Raw genomic sequence first — 16,658 nt, 5'->3', positions numbered from 1 at the left:
AGTCATATATGTACTTTGATAATAAGTTTACAAGGAGGAAGAATGCGCAAACAATGAGAGCCAGACTTGGCTGTGAGAATGTGGATGAGTGGGTCGGGTGACTGGTTCAGATGCATTTTTTTTTACAGAAGTATTACACAGGACATTGGATCAGATGAATGCTTTGTATGAACACTGCATTTGATTGTAACAACTAGTTGTGCCAGGGTTGTGCTCTCCTTCCTGGCACAGATATTGGTGGGGGCTTCGTGGTGACATATTTTCCCACTTCCTGGGGGAGCTGTACCTGAGCAGTATTGAAGTTACGTTTTCTAAGTACACTGGTGACAGCCACACGCATTGACCAAATCCGATCTTCCCTTCTTTGACATGTCTGTGCTTCAGTCTGATGTAATGTTTTCCAAATCATCGTAACATTCTCCTTCACCGCACTGCAGGTTTGGCTGTCATGCACTCTCAGAACAACGACTTCCTGGACATTGGAAACAACCCTAAAGTGGGGACCAAGCGTTACATGGCTCCAGAGGTCCTGGATGAGACTATCCGCACCGATCGTTTTGAGTCATACAAGTGGACAGATGTCTGGGCATTTGGGCTTGTGTTGTGGGAGATTGCCAGGAGAACGGTGACCAATGGTAAGTGCCATCGAGGGGACTGGCGTGCTGTTGGGAAATATTAGTAGCGGGGCCTTGAAGTAGAGTGAATCATGGGAGCATGAAGAAGCTGATCCATTACTCCAGCCCATTATGGCATTTAAGGAGATCACAGGAGTCAGTGTTCTTATTCTCCCCAGTTCCAGAGACGTGGATTTAATCCTGACCTCCAGTGCTGACTGCGTGGAGTTTCCAGCATGTGGTGCTCCAGTTTCTTCCCACATCCCAATGACATGCAGGTCGGTGGGTCAATCATCTGCTGTAAATTATCCTTAGTGTGTGGGTGAACTGTAGAATCTGGGGGGAGTTGATGGGAATGTGGGAAGAATCAGCTGTCACAGGGAGCAATAAGTAGCTTGAGGTTGCTTATGGGAATGTTGTACAGGCCCTTGAAGAGTGAACAAAGGTAACGGGAGCTTGTCAGAAAGGCACAGTGAAGTGAGTGGGGAAGTTTATCTATACATGCAGTAGACTAGAAACTCAGATGTACACATGTTGTGTGGATGGGCAGATCACAATGTTTTCAGGGTGATTCTGTAGAACAGCACACTCTAGAACCAAGCAGAGAGCAGTCTACACTAGACCAGGTATTGTACAATGAGACAGTATCAATGCCCTCACAATGAAGGCACCTCTCAGTAGCAGCAATCAGAATGTGATTGAATCTTACAGTCGGGGAGAGAGAGGAGTGGGTCCGAGAAAAATATTTTATACTTAAATATGAATGATAAAGAGGGGACACAAGCAGAGCTGGCTAAAGTGAGCTGGGGTCAGTCAGTGGAGACACAGTGGCAGATATTGATGGGAATTGTTCAGAATACACAGAACAGATACATTCCAGTGAGAAAGAAAATTCCGGTGGTTCACTAAATAAGTTAAAAGTAGTAACAGACTTAATGAACAAGCACATCATTGGGCCGAGATGGATGGCTAGTCAAGAGACTGAACGGAAGATGAAAACCGCAAGGAGCGGCTGAAAGATTAAACAGGATAGAGCAATGAGAGTATGGGATGAAGCCAGTTAGAAATGAAAACAATGGTGAGAGTTTCCATAAATAATACATTTTGTGAAGTTAACAAATCTAATATCGGTCCTATAGAAAGTGAGTCTGGAGAATTAGTAATGGAAAACAAAGGAGCCAGATGAATGAAATAAGTACTTTTGACTGTGTGGAGTTTCCCCTGGTGGCCCTGGTCTCCACCCACATCCCAAAGGCGCGTGGATCGGTGGGCTAATAGGTATAACTTGCCCCTTGTGCATAGATGAGTGGTAGAATCTGAGGACAGCTGACAGGTTTACTGCAAGATTTGTACAAATGGGTGGCTGATAGCTGGCAGAGACTTCCAGTGGGCCGTAGGACCTGTTTCCATTTTGAGTGACACAGTGACATTCCTCGCTTTTGCTGCCATGTGTTTCGATCTATAAATGGGCAGCTCTTCACCTGCATCTCCCAGCCCAGACAAGGGTGTCTGCTGCAACGATATCTCCCTACACATACTTCCCTGTTCCACTACTTTGTTCAAGTATTGCGAAGAACAGTTGGACCATATTTGTGCCATGAGCTAATTTGCCATTATTCTTTTAAGCCTGTGCTTATCCAGCTTTGTATTTACTCTAGGTACAGACTTGCTGTTCTTGGTTTCCCTCAAAACAAAAGAACTCATTCTATTTAGCTATTCTGCTCCAAAATGGCTGAACCAAAATTCTCATATTAATAGATATTTGATGGCTCTGGAGCTGTACTAGACTCCTTGCTGGTGTTTAGAAGAATGAGAGGGGAATCTCATTGTTCACCAGATTGATTCCTGGGATGGCAGAACTTTCATATGATGAAAGACTGGATCGACTAGGCTTATACTCTCTGGAATTTAGAAGATTGAGGGGGGGATCTTATTGAAACGTATAAAATCCTAAAGGGATTGGACAGGCTGGATGCAGGAAGATTGTTCCCAATGTTAGGGAAGTCCAGAACGAGGGGTCACAGTTTAAAGATAAAGGGGAAGCCTTTTAGGACCGAGATGAGGAAAAACTTCTTCACACAGAGAGTGGTGAATCTGTGGAATTCTCTGCCACAGGAAACAGTTGAGGCCAGTTCATTGGCTATATTTAAGAGGGAGTTAGATATGGCCCTTGTGGCTAAAGGGATCAGGGGGTATGGAGAGAAGGCAGGTACAGGGTTCTGAGTTGGATGATCAGCCATGATCATACTGAATGGCGGTGCAGGCTCAAAGGGCCGAATGGCCTACTCCTGCACCTATTTTCTAGGTTTCTATTGAAACTTATTGAATATTGAAAGGCCTGATCAGACTGGACGTGGAGAGGATGTTTCCTGTAGTGGGGCAGTCAGAGACTAGAGGGCACAGTCTCAGCATAGAGTGCTGTCCCTTTAGAACAGAGATAAGGAGGAATTTCTTTAGCCAGAAGTATGAAATCCATTGACACAGATAGTCACAGAGGCCAGATAATTGGGTATATTCAAAGTGGAGGTTGATAAGTTCTTGATTAGTCAGGGTGTCAAACTTACAGGGAGAAAGCAGTAGAATGGGGTTAAGAGGACAAATAAATCAGCTATGATTGAATTTGCAGAGAAGGCACAGTGGGCCGAATGGCCTCATTCTGTACCTATGTCTTATGATCTTAAGGTCTTAAGAAAATAAGAGCAGGAGTAGGTCTCTCAGTTCCTGGAGCCTGTTCCAGCATTCAATAAGGTCTTAGCTAATCTGATTTTGACCTCAGCTCTGCATTCTCCAGTAACACCTCACCCCCTTGCTTGCTTATTGAGAACCTATCCTAGCTCTGCCTTAAAGGTATTCACGGACTCTGTTTCCACTGCCCTTGAGGAAGAGAGTTTCAAAGACACACCGTTCACTTTGAGAAAAAAAAATCTTGGTCTCATCTCTGTCTTAAAACAGAGAACCTGTTATTTTTAAACAGTGGCCCCTGGATCCAGATTCTCCCACAGAGGGAAATATCATCTTCACACTGTCCAGACCCTTAGGATGGCTGAGAGCCAGCCTTCATTCAATCTCCTGCCCTCAGCAATAAGCCTAAGTATATAAACAGAGGCTCAGTTCCAATTTCCCTCTGAGGAACATGTTGCTGATCTTGCAATCCGGAAGCTTAGACTAAAAGCCTGGTGACCATAAATTCACTCTTATTGTGGTAATCTGAGAATTTGAAGCACTCTTTATTTAAACCTCAGGAGTTAAGGGCAAAAGTACTGGATTGTTGAAAACAGGTGCACTTGAGGTGGAAGGGAATCAGTCCCTCCTTACTTTGTCTGGCCAACCGGTGAAAATATCGCCATAGCTTTTGGTTTGTCTTCTTATTGTCTCAGCTTGCTCCTGCCCCACCGAACTCGTTTCTGCATACCTCGACATGGTTTTATCACCCGTTGTTCAATCCCTTCCGACCTATGTTCGTGACACTTCTCACGCTCTGAAACTTTTCAATGATTTTAAGTTCCCTGGCCCCCACCGCTTTATTTTCACCATGGATGTCCAGTCCCTATATACTTCCATCCCCCATCAGGAAGGTCTCAAAGCTCTACGCTTCTTTTTGGATTCCAGAACTAATCAGTTCTCCTCTACCACCACTCTGCTCCGTCTAGCGGAATTAGTCCTTACTCTTAACAATTTCTCCTTTGGCTCCTCCCACTTCCTCCAAACTAAAGGTGTAGCTATGGGCACCCGTATGGGCCCTAGCTATGCCTGCCTTTTTGTTGGCTTTGTGGAACAATCTATGTTCCGTGCCTATTCTGGTATCTGTCCCCCACTTTTCCTTCGCTACATCGACGGCTGCATTGGTGCTGCTTCCTGCACGCATGCAGAGCTCGTTGACTTCATTAACTTTGCCTCCAACTTTCACCCTGCCCTCAAGTTTACCTGGTCCATTTCCGACACCTCCCTCCCCTTTCTAGATCTTTTTGTCTCTGTCTCTGGAGACAGCTTATCCACTGATGTCTACTATAAGCCTACTGACTCTCACAGCTATCTGGACTATTCCTCTTCTCACCCTGTCTCTTGCAAAAACGCCATCCCCTTCTCGCAATTCCTCCGTCTCCGCCGCATCTGCTCTCAGGATGAGGCTTTTCATTCTAGGACGAGGGAGATGTCCTCCTTTTTTAAAGAAAGGAGCTTCCCTTCCTCCACCATCAACTCTGCTCTCAAACACATCTCCCCCACTTCACGCACATCTGCTCTCACTCCATTCTCCCACCACCCCACTAGGAATAGGGTTCCCCTGGTCCTCACCTACCACCCCACCAGCCTCCGGGTCCAACATATTATTCTCCGTAACTTCCGCCACCTCCAACGGGATCCAACCACTAAGCACATCTTTCCCTCCCCCCCTCTCTCTGCATTCCGCAGGGATCGCTCCCTACACAACTCCCTTGTCCATTTGTCCCCCCCATCCCTCCCCACTGATCTCCCTCCTGGCACTTATCTGTGTAAGCGGAACAAGTGCTACACATGCCCTTACACTTCCTCCCTCACCACCATTCAGGGCCCCAAACAGTCCTTCCAGGTGAGGCAACACTTCACCTGTGAGTCGACTGGGGTGATATACTGCGTCCAGTGCTCCCGATGTGGCCTTTTATATATTGGTGAGACCCGACGCAGACTGGGAGACCGCTTTGCTGAACATCTACGCTCTGTCCGCCAGAGAAAGCAGGATCTCCCAGTGGCCACACATATTAACTCCACATCCCATTCCCATTCTGATATGTCTATCCACGGCCTCCTCTATTGTAAAGATGAAGCCACACTCAGGTTGGAGGAACAACACCTTATATTCCGTCTGGGTAGCCTCCAACCTGATGACATGAACATTGACTTCTCTAACTTCTATTAATGCCCCACCTCCCCTTCCATTATTTATTAATTATTATTATATATATGTTTTTCTCTCTCTTTCTCTCTTTTTCTCCTTCTGTCCCTCTCACTATACTGCTTGTCCATCCTCTGGGTCCCTCCCCCTTTCTTTCTCCCTGGGCCTCCTGTCCCATGATCCTCTCATATCCCTTTTGCCAATCACCTGTCCAGCTCTTGGCTCCATCTCTGCCCCTCCTGTCTTCTTCTATCATTTTGGATCTCTCCCTCCCCCTCCCACTTTCAAATCTCTTACTAGCTCTTCCTTCAGTTAGTCCTGACGAAGGGCCTCGGCCTGAAACGTCGACTGTACCTCTTCCTAGAGATGCTGCCTGGCCTGCTGCGTTCACCAGCAACTTTTATGTGTGTTGCTTGAATTTCCAGCATCTGCAGAATTCCTGTTGTTTGGTTTGTCTTCTAATGGCTTCCTGAGGGAACCGCTCACTTGGATCAAGCAGCCAGTGGGTCAAGAAGGTGGTGCACACTACCCTCTCAGTACAATGAGGGATGCATTGTAAATGCCAGTTGGTCCACAATGCCATATTGTGGGAGTGAATGGGAAAACAATGTGGCCGGTGACTATGGTGTATTGCTGACGATAAAAAAGTGTACTTTCTAGGTCTAGCCAATGGTACCAACCTTGGCTAATAAACCCTAACTAGTACTCAGAAATGTCAAACACTGACCAGAAGGCCTAGGTCTCATGATGCCAATGACAAAATGACTGGGATGTCTTGCTCACATTCTGCACAGACTAAGCGCCATATCTACAGTATGGAATTTGAGAGGATTTCTCTTTCTCTAGGGAGTGGTGAAAATGGGAATCTTGTTACCACAGGAATCCTGGTTGAGAGAATGCATGAAGTCAAGTCAAGTCAAGTCACTTTTTATTGTCATTTCGACCATAACTGCTGGTACAGTACACAGTAAAAATGAGACAACGTTTTCCAAGACCACAGTGCTACATGAAACAATACAAAAACTACACTGAACTACGTAAGAAAAAGCACAAAAACTACACTAGACTACAGACCTACCCAGGACTGCGTAAAGTGCACAAAACAGTGCAGGCATTACAATAAATAATAAACAAGACAATAGGCACAGTAGAGGGCAGTAGGTTGCTGTCAAACCGGGCTCTGGGAATTGAGGAGTCTGATGGCTTGGGGGAAGAAACTGTTACGTAGTCTGGTCGTGAGAGCCCAAATGCTTCGGTGCCTTTTTCCAGATGGCAGGAGGGAGAAGAGTTTGTATGAGGGGTGCGTGGGGTCCTTCATAATGCTGTTTGCTTTACGGATGCAGCGTGTGGTGTAAATGTCTATAATGGCGGGAAGAGAGACCCCGATGATCTCAGCAGACCTCACTATCTGCTGCAGTGTCTTGTGATCCGAGATGGTGCAATTTCCGAACCAGACAGTGATGCAGCTGCTCAGGATGCTCTCAATACATCCTCTGTAGAATGTGGTGAGGATGGGGGGTGAGAGATGGACTTCTCTCAGGCTTCGCAGAAAGTAGAGACTATGGAGCTGGTGTTGAGGGACCAGGTGAGATTCTCCACCAGGTGAACACCAAGAAATTTGGTGCTCTTAACGATCAGAAAGGATTAAGAGTTCGGGTAAGCTGCAATGATTTAGGTGGGAGATTCGGGTAGCACTGTAGCATAGTGGTTAGCACAACACTTTTCAGTACCGGGTTCAATTCCCGCCACTGCCTGTAAGGAATTTGTACATTCTCCCCGTGACTGCGTGGCTTTCCTCTGGGTGCTCCGGTTTCCTCCCACAGTCCAAAGGTATGTTAATTGGTCATTGTAAATTGTCCCGTGATTAGGCATGGGTTAAATTGGGGGATTGCTGGGCAGCACAGCTTGAAGGGCCTATTCTGCGCTGTATCTCAATAAACAAAATAAACACTAGCATGGATTAGCTGAGCGAAATACAGATATCGATAAGATTGAAAGAGTACAGAGAAAATTTACAAGGTGTTACTTGGATTTGAGGACCTGAGTTCTAGGGAAAGGTTGAACAGGTTCAGACTTTACTCCCTGGAGTGTAGGAAAATGACGGGAGACTTGATACAAAATTGAGATAAGGTAAATGCAAACAGGTGTTTTCCACTTAGGTTGGTTGAGACTAGAACTAAAAGCCATAGGTGGAAGGCGAAAGGACCTGGGGGGGTTCTTCTTCACTCAGAGGGTGGTGAGAGTGTGAGACGAGCTGCCAGTGGAAGTGATGGATGCAGGTTTGATTTCAACATTTGAGAGAAATTTGGATGAGAGTGGTATAGGGGGCTATGCTCCAGGTCCAGGTCAATGGGACTAGGCTAAATAACAATTTGGCATGGACTAGATGGGCTGAAGGGTCTGTTCCTCTGCTATAATGCTCTGTGACTCTATGTCTCCAAATAGTCTGTTTCTGTACTGTAATGTTCTCTGTCTCTCTGCAGAATTCAGTGAGTAAATAAACTGGACAACTTCTCCAGCGATTAGCAAATAAAGCAGATTGCCAAACTTGTGACCCCAGGAAACTGATAATCTACTTTCACATAGTTGTGACTGATAGACTCCTGTCATCAACTCTCTCCACTCGTTCAGAGTTACTTAATCTTATGTTTATTTCAAGATGAATTATCATTCATTGAAAACAGTTTAATCTCATGTCAGCACTAGTTTGGAAAGAGACAGAGTAACGGGTCCTGTGGATATAATCTTCTTCATTAGAAACAAGACAGAAGTGGTTGCCTGGCTGCCCTAATCTTATCAGGCTTTCGTTATTGGAGATGTATGGAGAAGGAAGAGTGTGGGAAGAAGTTCATGAGGATTGGTGTTTCTGGAAATAGCAATGCTATTTCAGATTTTTTCTGTGTCGGAAATCCAGCCATTCTGTGGAACCTGATGAGATGATAAATATTTCTCTCATCACCACTCCATTCCAAGTTTAACCACGGAATATAGAACATAGAACAGTACAACACAGTTAAGGCCCTTTGGCTCATGATGTTATGCCGATCTTTTAACCTACTCTAAGATCAATTTAACCCTCCTCCTACATGGCCCTCCATTTTTCTATCATCCATGTGTCTATGATTTTATTAAATGACCCAAATGTATCTTCCTGTACCACCACCACTAGCAGGGCATCTATGCACCCACCTCTCTCTCTGTAAAAAGCCTACCTCTGACATCCAACCTATACTTTCCTACAATCACCTTAAAATTCTGCCTCCATGTATTAGCCATTTCCACCCTGGGATAAAGTCTCTGGCTATCCACTTGATCTATGCCTCTTATCATCTTGTACACCTCTATCAAGTCACCTCACATCTTCCTTCACTCCAAAGAGAAAAGCCTAAACTCACTCAACCTATCCTCATAAAACATGATCTCTAATCCAGGCAGCATCCTGAAAAATCTCCTCTGCAACTTCTTGAAAGCTTCAATGTTCTTCCTGTAATGAGGCGACCAGAACTGAATGCAATACTCCTTGCCCATCCTCTGGGATTCCCCCCTCCCCCTTTCTTTCTCCCCGGACCTCCTGTCCCATGATCCTCTCATATCCCTTTTGCCAATCAACTGTCCAGCTCTTGGCTCCATCCCTCCCCCTCCTGTCTTCTCCTATCATTTTGGATCTCCCCCTCCCCCTTCCACTTTCAAATCAATTACTAGCTCTTCCTTCAGTTAGTCCTGACGAAGGGTCTCGGCCCGAAACGTCAACTGTACCTCTTCCTAGAGATGCTGCCTGACCTGCTGCGTTCATCAGCAACTTTTATGTGTGTTGCTTGCAATACTCCAAGTGTGGTCTAACCAGAGTTTTATAGAGTTTAGGGTTTTATAAAATGCAGGAAGTCTCACTTTCCCCAATATTAATGAGTGTGTGAGATTGTGAACCATTAGAAGGTGCACCTGATCTCATATGTGACAATAACAAACCAATTTACCATTCTCTGTAACTGTAACCCTATATTTTGCACACAAAATGCTGGACAGAACTCAGCAGGTCGGGCAGCATCTTCTGAGGGAAATGGACAGTCGGTGTTTTGGAGTGAGACCCTTCATCAGGACTAGCCCATGAATATTCTGCATTCTGTTATTGCTTTTCCTTTGCACCATCTCAAAGTATTTATGGGCACCACAGTAGCACGATGCTATTACAGTTCGGAGTGTCGGAGTTCAGAGTTCAATTCTGGCACCGTCTATATGAGCTTGTACTTCCTCGCCATGAATGAGTGGCTTTTCTCTGAGTCACGGACTTTATAAAAATAGTTATAAACAAGAGTGTCCACACAAAATCATTCAGATTCTTCCCAACCAAAAGCCCTGGGTGAACCATGAGATCCACAATCAGCTGAGGGCCAGATCAGAGACATTCAAATCTAACAACCAAGAAAGTTACAAGAGGTCCAGGTATGAAAGCCATCTCACAGGTGAAGTAGCAAGTCCAGACTAAACTTGAATCAATGAAGGATGCTCGACAGCTGTGGCAGGGCTTGAATACTATCACCTCTTACAAAGTTAAATCAAGTGACATGGGAGACAGCAGGGCTTTGCTTCCAGATGAGCTCAATGCCTTCTATTCTCACTTTGACCACCAAAACACGGAGAATCCATCCCGAACTCTCACAGCCCCGATGATCCTGTGATTTCAGTCTTTAAGGCTGATGTGACAGTATCTTTCAAGAGGGTGGACCCACAGAAAGCATCCGGCCCAGATGGGGTACATGACCAGGTACTAAAGACCTGAAGCGTTCACTGAGATCTTTAACCTCTCACTTCGACAGTCCGAAGAATCCACGTTTCGAGTAGGTGCCTAAGAATAACGTGGTAACCTACCTCAATTGACAATGACCCAGTAGCACTTACATCCACTGTGATAAAGTGTTTTGAGAAATTGGTGATGAACCATATCAACTCCTACCTGAGAAGCAAATTGGGTCCGCTCCATTTTGCCTACCAACAGAATAGGTCAACAGCAGATGCCATTTCATTGGCTCTTCGCTCAACCCTGGAATGTCTGGACAGCAGGATGCTCTTTATCAACAACAGCTTGGCGTTCAATACTACCATCCCCTCAAAACTAATCAATAAGTTTCAAGACCTTGGCCTCAATACCTCCTCGTGCAATTGGATCCTTAATTTCCTCACTTGCAGACTCCAGTCAGTTTGGATTGGCAACATCTCCTCCATAATCTCCATCAATACAGGTGTACCATCAGTCTGTGTGTTTAGCCCCCTGCTTTACTCACTTCACACTTATGACTGTGTAGCTAAGCACAGCTCCAATGCCATATTCAAGTTTGCTGACAACACCACTGTTATTGGCCGAATCAAACTTGGTGACGAAGGAGGGAGATTGAAAATCTGGCTCAGTGGTGCCACAACATCAAATTCTTACTCAATGCCCAATTATTGACTTCAGGAGGAGGAAACCGAAGGTCCATGAACCAGTCGTCATCAGGGGACTCGGAGGTGGAGAGGGTCAGTAATTTAAAATTCCTTGGGGTTATCATTTCAGAGGCCCTGTCCTGGGCCCAGCACATAAGTGAAATTTTGAAGAAAGCACAGCAGCGCCTCTACTTGCTGAGAAGTTCGCGAAGATTCAGTATAACATCCAAAACTTCTATGGATGTGTGGTGGAGAATATAATGACTGGCTGCATCATACTTTAACACTACATTCTGCAGCAACACACACATGATGCTGGAGGAACTCAGCAGGTCAGGCAGCACCAATGGAGGGAAATGAACAGTTGATGGTTTGGGTTGAGACCCTTCATTGGGACTACTCCATGAATATTCTGCATTCTCTTACTACTTTTCCTTTGTACCACATTAAAGTACTTAATGTTTCTGAATGATCTATATGGATGGCTTGTAAAGCCAAGTTTTTCACTGTATTCCAATACATGTGACAATAGAAAACCAATATCCATACTAGAAGTACCGACAATGAGCAAACCTTTTCTCAGTGTGGTAGCCATTTTGGAAAACGCAGATAATCTCCAAAACATTCCAGCCACCTGGTCAATCATGTCGAAAGGTTGTTTCAATGTGACACGGCAAGCAAGAAACCGAAAGTTTACAAGATCAGGCGTGGTGTAAGTCACCTTGCCTTCCTGTCAGGAGCTGAGGTACGATTGAACCATCCCTCACAGTTGCAGTGTATCATGATCCTGAAAGGATTCCTGAGTGGACAGGATACCAAATAGTTATAGGGACAGATAATGTAGATAGATAGTGTTGGAGCTCTCTACCCCGGAGAGATGTGGGAAATGATCACTCTGCGTACTTAAGGAGATCCAGAATCAGGGTCCCGTTTATTATCACCACCATGTTGTGAAATGTGTTTTTTTGTGGCAGCAGTACAGTGAAAGACATAAAACAATTACTATATCACAATAAAAAGAAATAAATACATACATACATAGTGCAAAACAGGATAGTGAGGTAGTGCTCGTGGACCGTTCAGAAATTTAATGGCGGAAGGGAAGAAGCTGTTCCTAAAACATTAAGTGTGTGTCTCCAGGCTCCTGTACCCCCTCCCTGATAGCAGTAATAAGAAGAGGGAATGTCCCGGATGATTAGGATCCTTAATGATGGATGTCTCCTTCTTGAGGCACCGGCATTTGAAGATGTCCTTGATGTTGGGGTGGCTTGTGCCCCTGATGGAGCTGGATGAGTCTACAACCCTCGACCGCACTCTTTTCATCTTGTGCATTGGAACTTCCATACCAGACAGTAATGCAACCAGTCAAAATGCTCTCCATTGTACATCTTTGCAAAACTTGTAAAGGTCTTTGGTGATATACCAAATCTCCTCAAGCTCCTGATGAAGTAGAGCCACTGGTGTGCCTTCTTCATGATTGCATCAATATGTTGGGCCCAGGTTAGATCCCCTGAGATGTTGATACCCAGGAACTTGAATACGCTCACACTTTCCACTGCTGACACATACTTGAAGATATATTTGTGAAGGTTTGGAGGATTGGAGGCTCAGAGGAACTGACACAGAAAAGGGGAGGAGATCTGGGGCAGATTAGCCATGATCATATTGGAAGATGGGGGAGAGTTGATGGGCTGAGGGGCCTACTCCTGCTCCTATCTTCTTGGGTGCTTATGTTTTTGTTACTCTGGGATGGATGAATCTACAAGGGTGAAGGCAGTGTGACCCCACCTGATCTCTCAGCTCTCTGTTGGTCACTCCAGAGCCACATTTCAGCCTCTTCATCTAATAAAGAAAAAGCTGAGGAGTGAGTGGATGGAAGGCTTTACAACTGTTGCTGGGGTGGATGTAGAAATGATATCACTGATTACAGATGTTTCCAAATCTTGGAGCGATCAATAAGAGCCAGGGATAAATCCAATAAGCAATCAGAAAGAAGTTACTTACCAGAGGAAAGGTCAGAATGTGGGAAGCACTGCCAGGGAGAGTGGTTGAGGTGAAGAGCAGAAGTGTATTTAAGAAGAACACAACAGGAGGACATGGTGATGGAGTGAGATGAAGTAGGCTAGCATCAGGCTTATATGGAGCATAAACACTAACATTTTGGGCTAATTGACTTTTTCTTTTGCTCATTCACTTGGTAATACTATGCTATTCATATAGATAATTTCATCACATCAGTACACTGAGGTAGTACAACGGAAAACAATAACAGAATGCAGAATATAGCGTCCCAGTTACCAAGAAAGTGCTGTGCAGGTAGACAGCTGCCATGACAAGCTGGACTGGGAGGTCAAGAGTTTATCTTTGTCTGATAGCAGGTTCATTCAAGAGACCTATAGCAATGGGATAGAAACTGTCCTTGAACCTGGTGGTACGAGTTTTCACACATTTGTACCATCTGCCTGATGGGAGGGGGAGAAGGGAGAATGTCTGTATTGGAAGGGGTCCTTGATTATGTTGGCAGTGAGAAGTGTAGACAGAGTCCATGGAGGGGAGGCTGGTTTCTGTGATGTGCTGAGCTGTGTCCACAACTCTCTGCAGTTTCTTGTGGTCACGGGCAGAGCAGTTGTTGTACCAAGCTATAATGCATCTGGATAGGATGCTTCCTATGGTACATCTATAACTCATGAGCTTTATGGGGACATGCTGAACTTCTGTGGCCTTCTGTGGAAGTAGAGGTACTGGTGTGTTTGGCCATGACATCTACGTTGTTGGATCAGAACAGGCTATCGGTGATATTTACACCAACTGGTGATATTTGCATCAACAGCCAACTCAGTCCGAAGATGTGCTGGGGGCAGCCCGCAAGTGTCACCCAGCTTCTGGCACCAACATAGCGTACCCACATCTTACTAGTATGTCTTTGGAATGTGGGAGGAAAATGGAGCACCTGGAGGAGAGCCACATGGACTTAAGAACCATTGGTCCATACAGGTGTTGCTTCCTGAAGTCAGTAACCAACTCTTTATTTTTGCTGACATTGAGGGAAAGACTGTTGTCATGACACCACATAATTAGGCACGATATCTCCTTCCTGTACTCCACTGGTATTTGAGATCCAGCCTACTACAGCTACATCATCTGAGCTATAATGCCTGTCCTCAGCTGATCTACAGACAACTTCCACCAACAAGGCCTTCTCCAAGCAGCTGAGTGAGTGACGATCGGGTCTCACCACCACAGAGGCCATGTGTCAGACCACATGGTCCCTATTCAGCGATGCACTTAGCAAGCGAAAGTGGAGTGGTTTTGACAGACAGCACCTTTGCTGGATTCTTATCACCACCATCGGGGAAGAGTCTGAAGACACACACACAACAATTTCGCATCATCTTCTTCCCCTCCACCATCCTATTTCTGAATGGTCCATGAACCCATGAACATGACCTCACTATTCCTCTTTTCCATTGTTTATTTATTTATTTATTGCAACTTACGATAATTTTTTATGTCTTGCACTGTACCGCTGCCAGAAAGCAACAAATATCACAACACATGTCAGTGACAATAAACCTGATTTTGATTCTGAGAGAGAGCAGAGACTCTGCAGGATTGAGAAATTGAATGAACGACGACCCTTTCTATTTATGTTGACAATGAGCCAGATGTTAGGAGGATCTCATATCCACAGACGTGCTCTCCTCTGTCTCCTTCAATTTCTCGGCATAGCTCTGGCAGTCAGAGACTGTGGCATGTCTTACCAAGCAGGCTGCACTCCTTCAAGAGGAGACTTATCTCAAAGCAGGTGATGTTCAGCATTGGAATGCGTGTGTCAGCTTGACTGGATCTGATGGCAAGGTCCATACCATTCCTGCCCAGCTTTCCAGCACCTCAGGAGACGTCTACACACAGTCTATGTATTCAATCAGGCTTGCTTGCAATGATAGAAAAGTATGAAGATTTGCATTTATGGCACACCTTTAAGAATCTCTGCAGGCAATGAAATACTTAGGAAGTGTAATTGATGTTGCAGTATGCAGAACATAGTAGCCAGTTTATCAAGGATCAACTTTGTTTACATAGAAAACATAGAAACATAGAAAACCTACAGCACAATACAGGCCCTTCGGCCCACAAAGTTGTGCCGAACATGTCCCTAGCTTAGAAATTACTAGGCTTACCCATAGCCCTCTATTTTTCTAAGCTCCATGTACCTATCTAAAAGTCTCTTAAAAGACCCTATCAAATCCGCCTCCACCACTGTTGCCGGCAGCTCATTCCACGCACTCACCACTCTCTGCGTAAAAAACTTACCCCTGACATCTCCTCTGTACCTACTCCCCAGCACCTTAAACCTGTGCCCTCTTGTGGCAACCATTTCAGCCCTGGGAAAAAGCCTCTGACTATCCACATGATCAATGCCTCTCATCATCTTATACACCTCTATCAGGTCACCTCTCATCCTCCGTCGCTCCAAGGAAAAAAGGCCGAGTTCACTCAACCTATTTTCATAAGGCATGCTCTCCAATCCAGGCAACATCCTTGTAAATGTCCTCTGCACCTTTTCTATGGCTTCCACATCCTTCTTGTCATGAGGCAACCAGAACTGAGCACAGTACTACAAGTGGGGTCTGACCAGGATCCTATATAGCTGCAACATTACCTCTCGGCTCTTAAACTCAATCCCACGATTGATGAAGGCCAATGCACCGTACGCCTTCTTAACCACAGAGTCAACCTGTGCAGCTGCTTTGAGCGTCCTATGGACTCGGACCCCAAGATCCCTCTGATCCTCCACACTGCCAAGAGTCTTACTATTAATACTATATTCTGCCATCATATTTGACCTACCAAAATGAACCACTTCACACTTATCCGGGTTGAACTCCATCTGCCACTCCTCAGCCCAGTTTTGTATTCTATCAATGTCCCACTGTAACCTCTGACAGCCCTCCACACTATCCACAACACCTCTAACCTTTGTGTCATCAGCAAACTTACTAACCCATCCCTCCACTTCCTCATCCAGGTCATTTATAAAAATCATGAAGAGTAAAGGTCCCAGAACAGATCCCTGAGGCACACCACTGGTCACCGACCTCCATGCAGAATATGATCCGTCTACAATCACTCTTTGCCTTCTGTGGGCAAGCCAGTTCTGGATCGACAAAGCAATGTCCCCTTGGATCCCATGCCTCCTTACTTCTCAATAAGCCTTCGATGGGGTACCTTATCAAATGCCTTGCTGAAATCCATATACACTACATCTACTGCTCTACCCTCAACAATGTGTTTAGTCACATCCTCAAAAAATTCAATCAGGCTTGTAAGGCATGACCTGCCCTTGACAAAGCCATACTGACTATTCCTAATCATATTATACCTCTCCAAATGTTCATAAATCCTGCCTCTCAGGATCTTCTCCATCAACTTACCAACCACTGAAGTAAGACTCACTGGTCTATAACTTCCTGGGCAATCTCTACTCCCTTTCTTGAATAAGGGAGCAATGTCCGCAACCCTCCAATCCTCCGGAACCTCTCCCGTTCCCATTGATAATTCAAAGATCATCGCCAGAGGCTCAGCAATCTCCTCCCTCGCCTCCCACAGTAACCTGGGGTACATCTCACCCAGTCTCGGCGACTTATCTAACTTGATGCTTCCCAAAAGCTCCAGCTCATCTTCTTTCTTAATATCTACATGCTCAAGCTTTTCAGTCTGCTGCAAGTCATCACTACAATCACCAAGATCCTTTT

General features: G+C 45.3%; 1 protein-coding gene across 4 annotated transcripts in view; it reads left to right on the top strand.

Annotated features, from left to right (window-relative positions):
• LOC140191684 (activin receptor type-1-like) overlaps window positions 1–16,658 on the top strand; it is a 131,828-nt gene that overhangs the window by 79,368 nt on the left and 35,802 nt on the right. For all 4 annotated transcript variants that reach the window (XM_072249326.1, XM_072249323.1, XM_072249324.1 and 1 more), the window contains one exon: window positions 438–635. In XM_072249326.1, the coding sequence (XP_072105427.1) occupies window positions 438–635 (198 nt within the window). The remainder of the gene's footprint in view (window positions 1–437; window positions 636–16,658) is intronic.

The sequence above is a fragment of the Mobula birostris genome, chromosome X (genome assembly GCF_030028105.1).
Source record: "Mobula birostris isolate sMobBir1 chromosome X, sMobBir1.hap1, whole genome shotgun sequence".
In the NCBI taxonomy this organism is placed as follows: Eukaryota; Metazoa; Chordata; class Chondrichthyes; order Myliobatiformes; family Myliobatidae; genus Mobula; species Mobula birostris.
This window is presented reverse-complemented; position numbering and strand designations above follow the sequence as displayed.